The sequence below is a fragment of the Somniosus microcephalus genome, unplaced genomic scaffold (assembly GCF_052327205.1).
Source record: "Somniosus microcephalus isolate GS21.2 unplaced genomic scaffold, FLI_Smic_1.0 unresolved_chr4, whole genome shotgun sequence".
In the NCBI taxonomy this organism is placed as follows: domain Eukaryota; kingdom Metazoa; phylum Chordata; class Chondrichthyes; order Squaliformes; family Somniosidae; genus Somniosus; species Somniosus microcephalus.
In genome coordinates this window covers 36,892,858-36,906,152 of record NW_028225182.1, presented here as the reverse complement: position 1 = coordinate 36,906,152, position 13,295 = coordinate 36,892,858, and the positions used below count along the sequence as shown (strand labels likewise).

The 13,295-nt window shown below is 55.9% G+C and overlaps 1 protein-coding gene across 1 annotated transcript in view; it reads right to left on the bottom strand.

Moving 5' to 3' along the window:
* LOC147090543 (fibroblast growth factor 11-like) overlaps positions 1–13,295 on the bottom strand; it is a 370,019-nt gene that overhangs the window by 334 nt on the left and 356,390 nt on the right. Inside the window, exon 4 of the mRNA XM_085977062.1 lies at positions 965–1,163. Coding sequence (XP_085833188.1) covers positions 965–1,163 — 199 coding nt within the window. The remainder of the gene's footprint in view (positions 1–964; positions 1,164–13,295) is intronic.

The window sequence follows — 13,295 nt, the reverse complement described above, 5'->3', positions numbered from 1 at the left end:
AGTGAGGCGGAGAGGTTTAGGGAGGGAATTCCAGAGCATAGGGTCCAGACAGCTGAAGGCACGGCCGCCAATGGTGGAGCCATGGAAATCGGGGGATGCCCTCTCCCTCGCAGACAGAGTCCAGCGACCTCTCCCTCTAGGGGACAGAATCTAGGCCTTCCTAGTGCAAGAGCTGAGCTGGTAAAGTGAGCAAGCACCGATTGTCGGAGCGCTGCAGGAAGTCCCCGATACCCCTGGATTGTCGTCATGCGAGAGAACTCTGACAGCCCGCTGTGGTACTGAGTCACACAGACCAGGAAGATCCCAAGTTCGATTCCTGCTCCGTGTTGTGTTATCTCCTCTCAGCTGCAGGTCAGGCTGCCACGTGCCTCAACAACCCTGGGCTAGCGAACGGAGAGTGGAAAGGAACCAGCTGGTGTTCCCACCCCTGATCGCCGGTGGAGGGCGTGTGCGTCAGGCGATGGCGGACAGCGGTCAAATCGGGATTGGTGGCCAAGGAGACAGTTGGCATTCACCGTGTGGGCTCATGCACAGGTTCCTTGACAGCACCTCCCAAACCTGCGACCTCTTCCACCTAGAAGGACAAGGGCAGCAGGCGCGTGGGAACACCACCACCTCCAAGTTCCCCTCCGAGTCACACACCATCCTGACTTGGAAATATATCGGCCGTTCCTTCATCGTCGCTGGGTCAAAATCCTGGAACTCCCTCCCTAACAGCACTGTGGGAGCACCTTCACCACACGGACTGCAGCGGTTCAAGAAGGCGGCTCACCACCACCTTCTCAAGGGCAACTAGGGATGGGCAATAAATGTCGGCCTTGCCAGCGACGCCCACATCCCAGGAACAAATTGGGGTACCTTATGGGGGCCCATGGAACTGAACCCCAATCACAGTCAAGGCCTTTGCAAGAGGAAGGGAGGAAGATGGAGGCTGAGGAGATGAAGGCCGAGTGTTTTTTTTTACCTTCAATGAGTTTGGGTAGAAAATGCGCCGCTCTCTTGGTCTTCTTCACCCTGTTGCCTTTCATGGTCTGGCCTTCCTTGTTGATGCCGAGGTACCAGGACCTCCCAGACTCCCGCTGCCGGTACAGGACCGAGGAGTATGTCACATAGTAATTCTCAAAGACGGACTCCTTGAACTTACATTCTGGGGTGAAGTGTTCCTACCAAAGTTAGAACAGGTTCAGTTTGCTTTCTGAGCTCAGGGCTGCTCTCCCCAAATCCCACCTCCACAGTTTGGGAATCGCGTTCCCAATGCACCGCAAGGTTCAAAATCTCACACCCACATGCCTCACTATCCCGCTCACACTCACAGGCCTCACTATCCCTCTCACACTCACAGGCCTCACTATCCCTCTCACACTCACAGGCCTCACTATCCCTCTCACACTCACAGGCCTCACTGGCCCGCTCACACTCACAGGCCTCACTGTCCCTCTCACACCCACAGGCCTCACTGTCCAGCTCACACCCACAGGCCTCACTGTCCCTCTCACACCCACAGGCCTCACTATCCATCTAACACCCACAGGCCTCACTATCCCTCTCACACTCACAGGCCTCACTATCCCTCTCACACCCACAGGCCTCACTATCCCTCTCACACTCACAGGCCTCACTATCACTCTCACACTCACAGGCCTCACTATCCTGCTCACATCCACAGGCCTCACTATCCCTCTCACACTCACAGGCCTCACTATCCCTCTCACACCCACAGGCCTCACTATCCCTCTCACACTCACAGGCCTCACTATCACTCTCACACTCACAGGCCTCACTATCCTGCTCACATCCACAGGCCTCACTATCCCTCTCCCACTCACAGACCTCACTATCCCTCTCACACTCACAGGCCTCAATATCACTCTCAGACCCACAGGCCTCACTATCCCGCTCACACTCACAGGCCTCACTATCGCTCTCCCTCTCACAGGCCTCACTATCCCTCTCACACTCACAGGCCTCACTATCCCTCTCACACTCACAGGCCTCACTGGCCCGCTCACACTCACAGGCCTCACTGTCCCTCTCACACCCACAGGCCTCACTGTCCAGCTCACACCCACAGGCCTCACTGTCCCTCTCACACCCACAGGCCTCACTATCCATCTCACACCCACAGGCCTCACTATCCCTCTCACACTCACAGGCCTCACTATCCCTCTCACACCCACAGGCCTCACTATCCCTCTCACACTCACAGGCCTCACTATCACTCTCACACTCACAGGCCTCACTATCCTGCTCACATCCACAGGCCTCACTATCCCTCTCCCACTCACAGACCTCACTATCCCTCTCACACTCACAGGCCTCAATATCACTCTCAGACCCACAGGCCTCACTCTCCCTCTCACAGGCCTCACTATCTCTCTCACACTCACAGGCCTCACTATCCCTCTCGCACCCACAGGTCTCACTATCCCTCTCACACTCACAGGCCTCACTATCACTCTCACACCCACAGGCCTCACTATCCCTCTCACACTCACAGGCCTCACTATCACTCTCACACCTACAGGCCTCACTCGCCCTCTCACACTCACAGGCCTCACTATCCCTCTCACACCCACAGGCCTCACTATCCCTCTCACACCCACAGGCCTCACTATCACTCTCACACCCACAGCCCTCACTCTCCCTCTCACACTCAGAGGCCACACTATCACTCTCACACCCACAGGCCTCACTGTCACTCTCACACACTCACAGGCCTCACTATCCCTCTCACGCTCACAGGCCTCACTATACCTCTCACACTCACAGGCCTCACTATCCTGCTCACACCCACAGGCCTCAATATCCCTCTCACACTCACAGGCCTCACTATCCCTCTCACACTCACAAACCTCACTATCCCTCTCACACTCACAGGCCACACTATCCCTCTCACACTCACAGGCCTCACTATCCCTCTCACACTCACAGGCCAAACTATCCCTCTCACACTCACAGACCTCACTATCCCTCTCACACTCACAGGCCTCACTATCCCTGTCACACTCACAGCCCTCACTATCCCTCTCACACTCACAGGCCTCACTATCCCTCTCACACTCACAGGCCTCACTATCCCTGTCACACTCACAGCCCTCACTATCCCTCTCACACTCACAGGCCTCACTATCCCTCTCACACTCACAGGCCTCACTATCCCTCTCACACCCACAGGCCTCACTATCCCTCTCACACTCACAGGCCTCACTATCACTCTCACACCCACAGGCCTCACTATCGCTCTCACAGTCACAGGCCTCACTATCCCTCTCACACCCTCAGGCCTCTATCCCTCCCACGCTCACAGGCCTCACTATCCCCCTCACGCTCACAGGCCTCACTCTCCCGCTCACACTCACAGACCACACTATCCCTCTCACACTCACAGGCCTCACTATCCCTCTCACACTCACAGGCCTCACTATCCCTCTCACACTCACAGGCCTCACTATCCCTCTCACACCCACAGACCACACTATCACTCTCACACTCACAGGCCTCACTATCCCTCTCACACTCACAGGCCTCACTATCCCTCTCACACTCACAGGCCTGACTATCCCTCTCACACTCACAGGCCTCACTATCCCACACAAACCCACAGGCCTCACTATCCCACACAAACCTACAGGCCTGACTAACCCTCTCACACTCACAGGCTTCACTATCCCTCTCACACCCACAGCCCTCACTATCCCTCTCACACCCACAGGCCTCACACCCACAGGCCTCACTATCCCTCTCACACACACAGGCCTCACTACCCCTCTCACACCCACAGGCTTCACTATCCCTCTCACACACACAGGCCTCACTATCCCTCTCACATCCACAGCCCTCACTATCCCTCTCACACTCACAGGCCTCACTATCCCTCTCACACTCACAGGCCTCACTCTCCCACTCACAGGCCTCACTATGCCTCTCACACCCACAGGCCTCACTATCCCTCTCACACCCACAGGCCACACGATCCCTCTCACACCCACAGGCCTCACTATCCCTCTCACACCCACAGGCCTCACTATCCCTCTCACACCCACAGGCCTCACTATCCCTCTCACACTCACAGGCCTCACTATCCCTCTCACACTCACAGGCCTCACTATCCCTCTCACACTCACAGGCCTCACTATCCCTCTCACACTCACAGGCCTCACTATCCCTCTCACACTCACAGGCCTCACTAACCCTCTCACACTCACAGGCCTCACTCTCCCTCACACTCACAGGCCTCACTATCCCTCTCAAACTCCCAGGCCTCACTATCCCTCTCACACTCACAGGCCTCAATATCCCTCTCACACTCGCAAGCCTCACTATCCCTCTCACACTCACAGGCCTCACTATCCCTCTCACACTCACAGGCCTCACTATCCCTCTCACAGGCCTCACTATCCCTCTCACAGGCCTTACTATCCCTCTCACACTCACAGGCCTCACTATCCCTCACACTCACAGGCCTCACTATCCTGCTCACTCTCACAGGCCTCACTTTCACTCTCACACCCACAGGCCTCACTATCCCTCTCACACCCACAGGCCTCACTCTCCCTCTCACACCCACAGGCCTCACTATCCCTCTCACACTCACAGGCCCCACTATCCCTCTCACACTCACAGCCCTCACTATCACTCTCACACTCTCAGACCTCACTATCCCTCTCACACTCACAGGCCTCACAATCCCTCTCACACCAACAGGCCTCACTATCCCTCTCACACTCACAGGCCTCACTATCCCTCTCACACCCACAGGCCTCACTATCCCTCTCACATTCACAGGCCTCACTATCCCTCTCACACTTATAGGCCTCACTATCCCTTTCAAACGCACAGGCCTCACTATCCCTCTCACACTCAAAGGCCTCACTCTCCCTCTCACACTCACAGCCCTCACTCTCCCTCTCACACTCACAGGCCTCACTCTCCCTCTCACACTCACAGGCCTCCCTCTCCCTCTCACACTCACAGGCCTCACTATCCCTCTCACACTCACAGGCCTCACTATCCCTCTCACACTCACAGGCCTCTCTCTCCCTCTCACACCCACAGGCCTCACTATCCGTCTCACACCCACAGGTCTCACTATCCCTCTCACACCCACAGCCCTCACTATCCCTCTCAAACTCACAGACCTCACTATCCCTCTCACACTCACAGGCCTCACTATCCCGCTCACACCCACAGGCCTCACTATCCCTCTCACACTCACAGGCCTCACTATCCCTCTCTCACTCACAGGCCTCACTATCACACAAACAGGCCTCACTATCCCTCTCACACCCACAGGCCTCACTATCCCTCTCAAACTCACAGGCCTCACTATCCCTCTCACACTCGCAGGCCTCACTATCCCTCTCACACTCGCAGGCCTCACTATCCCTCTCACACTCGCAGGCCTCACTATCCCTCTCAAACTCGCAGGCCTCACTACCCCTCTCACAATCGCAGGCCTCACTACCCCTCTCACAACCGCAGGCCTCACTATCCCTTTCACGCCCACAGGCCTCACTATCCCTCTCATACTCCCAGGCCTCACTATTACTCTCACACCCACAGGCCTCACTCTCACTCCCACAGGCCTCACTCTCCCTCTCACACTCACAGGCCTCACTATCCCTCTCACACTCACAGGCCTCACTATCCCTCTCACACACACAGGCCTCACTATCCCTCTCACACTCACAGGCCTCAATATCCCTCTCAAACTCGCAGGCATCACTATCCCTCTCACGCTTACAGGCCTCACTATCCCTCTCACACACACGGGCCTCACTATCCCTTTCACAGGCCTCACTATCCCTCTCACAATCCTCACTATCCCTCTCACAGGCCTCACTATCCGTCTCTCATGCCCCACTATCACTCCCACACCCCAGGCCTCACTATCACACTCACACTCACAGGCCTAACTCTCCCTCTCACACTCACAGGCCTCACTATCCCGCCGACACCCAGAGGCCTCACTATCCCTCTCACACTCTCAGGCCTCACTATCCCTCTCACACTCTCAGGCCTCACTATCCCTCTCACACCCATAGCCCTCACTATCCCGCTCACACCCACAGGCCTCACTATCCCTCTCACACTCACAGCCCTCACTATCCCTCTCACACTCACAGGCCTCACTATCCCTCTCATACCCACAGGCCTCACTATCTCTCTCACACTCACAGGCCTCACTATCACTCACACTCACAGGCCTCACTATCACTCACACTCACAGGCCTCACTATCCCTCTCACACTCACAGGCCTCACTATCACTCACACTCACAGGCCTCACTATCCCTCTCACGCTCACTGGCCTCACTATCCCTCTCACACTCACTGGCCTCACTATCCCTCTCACACCCACAGACCTCACTATCCCTCTCACAGGCCACACTATCCCTCTCACACCCACAGGCCTCACTATCCCTCTCACGTCCACAGGCCTCACTATCCCTCTCACACCCACAGGCCTCACTATCCCTCTCACACCCACAGGCCTCAATATCCCTCTCACACCCACAGGCCTCACTATCCCTCTCACACACACAGGCCTCACAATCCCTCTCACACCCACAGGCCTCGCTATCCCTCTAACACTCACAGGCCTCGCTCTCCCTCTCACACTCACAGGCCTCACTATCCCTCTCACACTCACAGGCCTCACTATCCCTCTCACACTCACAGTCCTCACTATCCCTTGCGCACTCACAGGCCTCGCTATCCCTCTCACACCCACAGACCTCACTATCCCTCTCACAGGCCTCACTATCCCTCTCACACTCACAGGCCTCACTATCCCCCTCACACTCACAGGCCTCACTATCACTCTCACACCCACAGGCCTCACTATCACTCTCACAGGCCTCACTTTCAAACTCACAGGCCTCACTATCACTCTCACACCCACAGAGCTCACTATCCCTCTCACACTCACAGGCCTCACTCTCCCTCTCACACTCACAGGCCTTACTCTCCCTCTCACACCCACAGGCCTCACTATCCGTCTCACACCCACAGGCCTCACTATCCCTCTCACACTCACAGGCCTCACTATCCCTCTCACACCCACAGGCCTCACTATCCGTCTCACACCCACAGGCCTCACTATCCCTCTCACACTCACAGGCCTCACTATCCCTCTCACACCCACAGGCCTCACAATCACTCTTACACTCACAGGCCTCACTATCACTCTCACACTCACAGACCTCACTATCACTCTCACACCCACAGGCCTCACTATCCCTCTCACACTCACAGACCTCACTCCCACTCTCACACTCACAGGCCTCACTATCCCTCTCACACCCACAGGCCTCACTATCCTGCCCACACCCACAAGCCTCACTATCCCTCTCACACTCACAGGCCTCACTATCCCTCTCACACTCACAGGCCTCACTATCCCTCTCACACTCACACACCTCACTATCCCTCTCACACCAACAGGCCTCGCTATCCCTCTCACACTCACAGGTCTCACTATCCCTCTCACACCCAAAGGCCTCACTATCCTGCTCACACCCACAGGCCTCACTATCCCTCTCACACCCATAGGCCTCACTATCCCTCTCACACTCACAGGCCTCACTATCCCTCTCACACTCACAGGCCTCACTATCCCTCTCACACTCACAGGCCTCACTATCCCTCTCACACTCACAGGCCTCACTATCCCTCACACTCACAGGCCTCACTATCCCTCTCACACCCACAGGCCTCACGATCCCTCTCACACTCACAGGCCTCACTATCCCTCTCACACTCACAGGCCTCACTATCCCTCTCACACTCAGAGGGCTCAGTATCCCTCTCACACTCACAGGCCTCACTATCACTCTCACACCCACAGACCTCACTATCCCTCTCACACCCACAGGCCTCACTATCCCTCTCACACTCACAGGTCTCACTATCCCTCTCACATCCACACCCCTCACTATACATCACACTCACACACCTCACTATCCCACTCACACTCACAGGTCTCACTATCCCTCTCACACCCTCAGCCCTCACTATCCCACTCACACTCACAGGCCTCACTATCCCTCTCACACCCACAGTCCTCATTATCCCTCTCACACTCACAGGCCTCTGTCATTCTCACACTCACAGGCCTCACTATCCCTCGCACACCCACAGGCCTCACTATCCTGATCACACCCACAGGCCTCACTATCCCTCTCACACTCACAGGCCTCACTATCCCTCTCACACTCAGAGGACTCACTATCCCTCTCACACTCACAGGCCTCACTATCCCTCTCACACTCACAGGCCTCACAATCCCTCTCACACTCACAGGCCTCACTCTCCCTCTCCCTCACACACTCACAGGCCTCACTCTCCCTCTCACACTCACAGGCCTCACTATCCCTCTCACACTCACAGGCCTCAATATCCTGCTAAAACCCACAGGCCTCACACTACCTCTCACACTCACAGGCCTCACTATCCCTCTCACACCCACAGGCCTCACTATCACTCTCACACACACAGGCCTCACTATCCCTCTCACACTCACAGGCCTCACTATCCATCTCACACTCACAGGCCTCACTATCCCTCTCACACTCACAGGCCTCACTATCCCTCTCACACTCACAGGCCTCACAATCCCTCTCACACTCACAGGCCTCACTATCCCTCTCACACTCACAGGCCTCACTATGCCTCTCACACTCACAGGCCTCACTATGCCTCTCACACTCACAGGCCTCACTATCCCTCTCACACTCACAGGCCTCACTATCCCTCTCACACTCACAGGCCTCACTATCCCTCTCACACTCACAGGCCTCACTATCCATCTCACACTCACAGACCTCACCATCCCTCTCACACCCACAGGCCTCACTATCCCGCTCACATCCACAGGCCTCACTATCCCTCTCACATCCACAGGCCTCACTATCCCTCACACTCACACAACTCACTATCCCACTCACACTCACAGGCCTCACTATCCCTCTCACACCCACAGGCCTCACTATCACTCTCACACACACAGGCCTCACTATCCATCTCACACTCACAGGCCTCACTATCACTCTCACACACACAGGCTTCACTATCCCTCTAACACCCACAGGCCTCACTATCCCTCTCACACTCACAGGCCTCACAATCCCTCTCACAATCACAGGCCTCACTATCCCTCTCACACCCAGAGGCCTCACTATCCCTCTCACACCCACAGGCCTCACTCTCCCTCTCACACCCACAGGCCTCACTATCCCTCTCACACCCACAGGCCTCACTATCACTCTCACACACACAGGCCTCACTATCCCTCTCACACTCACAGGCCTCACTATCCCTCTCACACTCACAGGCCTCACTATCCCTCTCACACTCACAGGCCTCACTATCCCTCTCACACTCACAGGCCTCACTATCCCTCTCACACTCACAGGCCTCACTATCCCTCTCACACTCACAGGCCTCACTATCCCTCTCACACTCACAGGCCTCACTATCCATCTCACACTCACAGCCCTCACTATCCCTCTCACACCCACAGGCCTCACTATCCCGCTCACATCCACAGGCCTCACTATCCCTCTCACATCCACAGGCCTCACTATCCCTCACACTCACACACCTCACTATCCCACTCACACTCACAGGCCTCACTATCCCTCTCACACCCACAGGCCTCACTATCCCTCTCACACTCACAGGCCTCACAATCACTCTCACACTCACAGGCTTCACTATCCCTCCAACACCCACAGGCCTCACTATCCCTCTCACACTCACAGGCCTCACAATCCCTCTCACAATCACAGGCCTCACTATCCCTCTCACACTCACAGGCCTCACTATTCCTCTCACACCCACAGGCCTCACTATCTCTCTCACACTCGGGCCTCACTATCCCTCTCACACCCACAGGCCTCACTCTCCCTCTCACACCAACAGGCCTCACTATCCCTCTCTCACCCACAGGGCTCACCCTCCCTCTCACACTCATAGGCCTCACTATCACTCTCACACCCACAGCCCTCACTATCACTCTCACACTCACAGGCCTCACTCTCACTCTCACACTCACAGGTCTCACTATCACTCTCACACCCACAGGCCCCACTATCCCTCTCACACTCACAGGTCTCCCTCTCCCTCTCTATCCCTCTCATACTCACAGGCCTCACTATCCCTCTCACACTCACAGGCCTCAATATCCCTCTCACACCCACAGGCCTCACTATCCCTCTCACACCCACAGGCCTCACTATCCCTCTCACACTCAAAGGCCTCACTATCCCTCTCACAGGCCTCACTATCGCTCTCACACTCACAGCCCTCACTATCACTCACACCTACAGGCCTCACTATCCCTCTCACACTCACAGCCCTTACTATCACTCACACTCACAGGCCTCACTATCCCTCTCACACTCACAGACCTCACTATCCCTCTCTCACTCACAGGCCTCACTATCCCTCTCACACTCACAGGCCTCACTATCCCTCTCACACTCACAGGCCTCACTATCCCTCTCACACGCACAGGCATCACTATCCCTCTCACAAGCACAGGCCTCACTATCCCTCTCACACTCACAGGCCTCACTATCCCTCTCACACTCACAGGCCTCACTATCCCTCTCACACTCACAGGCCTCACTATCTCTCTCACACCCACAGGCCTCACTATCACTCTCACACGCACAGGCCTCACTATCCCTCTCACACTCACAGGCCTCACTATCCTTCTCACACCCACATACCTCACTATCCCTCTCACACTCACAGGCCTTACTATCACTCTCTCACCCACAGGCCTCACTATCCCTCTCACACTCACAGACCTCACTATCCCTCTCACACTCACAGGCCTCACTATCACTCTCAGACTCACAGCCCTCACTATCCCTCACACTCACAGGCCTCACTATCCGTCTCCCACTCACAGGCCTCACTATCCCTCTCTCACCCACAGGCCTCACTATCCCTCTCAAACACACAGGCCTCACTATCCCTCTCACACCCACAGGCCACACTATCCCTCTCACACCCACAGGCCTTAATATCACTCTCACACTCACAGACCTCACTCTCCCTTTCACACTCACAGGCCTCACTATCCCTCGCACACCCACAGGCCTCACGATCCCTCTCACACTCACAGGCCTCACTATCCCTCTCACACTCACAGGCCTCACTATACCTCTCACATTCAGAGGCCTCACTATCCCTCTCACACTCACAGGCCACACTATCCCGCTGACACCCACAGGCCTCACTATCCCTCTCACACTCACAGGCCTCACAATCCCTCTCACAATCACAGGCCTCACTATCCCTCTCACACCCAGAGGCCTCACTATCCCTCTCACACCCACAGGCCTCAGTATCTCTCTCACACCCACAGGCCTCACTATCACTCTCACACACACAGGCCTCACTATCCATCTCACACTCACAGGCCTCACTATCACTCTCACACGCACAGGCATCACTATCCCTCTCACAAGCACAGGCCTCACTATCCCTCTCACACTCACAGGCCTCACTATCCCTCTCACACTCACAGGCCTCACTATCCCTCTCACACTCACAGGCCTCACTATCCCTCTCACACCCACAGGCCTCACTATCACTCTCACACGCACAGGCCTCACTATCCCTCTCACACTCACAGGCCTCACTATCCTTCTCACACCCACAGACCTCACTATCCCTCTCACACTCACAGGCCTTACTATCACTCTCAGACTCACAGTCCTCACTATCCCTCTCACACTCACAGGCCTCACTATCCCTCTCACACCCACAGGCCTCACTATCCCTCTCACACTCACATGCCTCACTATCCCTCTCACACCCACAGGCCTCACTATCCCTCTCAAACTCACAGGCCTCACTATCACTCTCACACTCACAGGCCTCACTATCCCTCTCTCACCCACAGGCCTCACTACCCCTCTCACACTCACAGACCTCACTATCCCTCTCACACTCACAGGCCTCACTATCACTCTCCCACTCACAGGCCTCACTATCCCTCTCTCACCCACAGGCCTCACTATCCCTCTCAAACACACAGGCCTCACTATCCCTCTCACACCCACAGGCCACACTATCCCTCTCACACCCACAGGCCTTAATATCACTCTCACACTCACAGACCTCACTCTCCCTTTCACACTCACAGGTCTCACTATCCCTCGCACACCCACAGGCCTCACGATCCCTCTCACACTCACAGGCCTCACTATCCCTCTCACACTCACAGGCCTCACTATACCTCTCACTTTCACAGGCCTCACTATCCCTCTCACACTCACAGGCCACACTATCCCGCTGACACCCACAGGCCTCACTATCCCTCTCACACTCACAGGCCTCACTATCCCTCTCACACTCACAGGCTTCACTGTCATTCTCACACTCACAGGCCTCACTATCCCTCTCACACCCACAGGCCTCACTATCCTGATCACACCCACAGGCCTCACTACCCCTCTCACACTCACAGGCCTCACTATCCCTCTCACACTCACAGGCCTCACTATCCCTCTCACACTCACAGGCCTCACTATCCCTCTCACACTCACAGGCCTCACTATCCCTCTCACACTCACAGGCCTCACTCTCCCTCTCCCTCTCACACTCACAGGCCTCACTCTCCCTCTCACACTCACAGGCCTCACTAGCACTCTCACACCCACAGGCCTCACTATCCCTCTCACACTCACAGGCCTCACTATCCTGCTAACACCCACAGGCCTCACTCTACCTCTCACACTCACAGGCCTCACTATCCCTCTCACAGCCACAGGCCTCACTATCACTCTCACACACACAGGCCTCACCATCCCTCTCACACTCACAGGCCTCACTATCCATCTCACACTCACAGGCCTAACTATCCCTCTCACACTCACAGGCCTCACTAACCCCTCACACTCACAGGCCTCACTATCCCTCTCACACTCACAGGCCTCACTATCCCTCTCACACTCACAGGCCTCACTATGCCTCTCACATTCACAGGCCTCACAATGCCTCGCACACTCACAGGCCTCACTATCCCTCTCACACTCACAGGCCTCACTATCCCTCTCACACTCAAAGGCCTCACTATCCCTCTCACACTCACAGGCTTCACTATCCATCTCACACTCACAGCCCTCACTATCCCTCTCACACCCACAGGCCTCACTATCCCGCTCACATCCACAGGTCTCACTATCCCTCTCATATCCACAGGCCTCACTATCCCTCACACTCACACACCTCACTATCCCACTCACACTCACAGTCCTCACTATCCCTCTCACACCC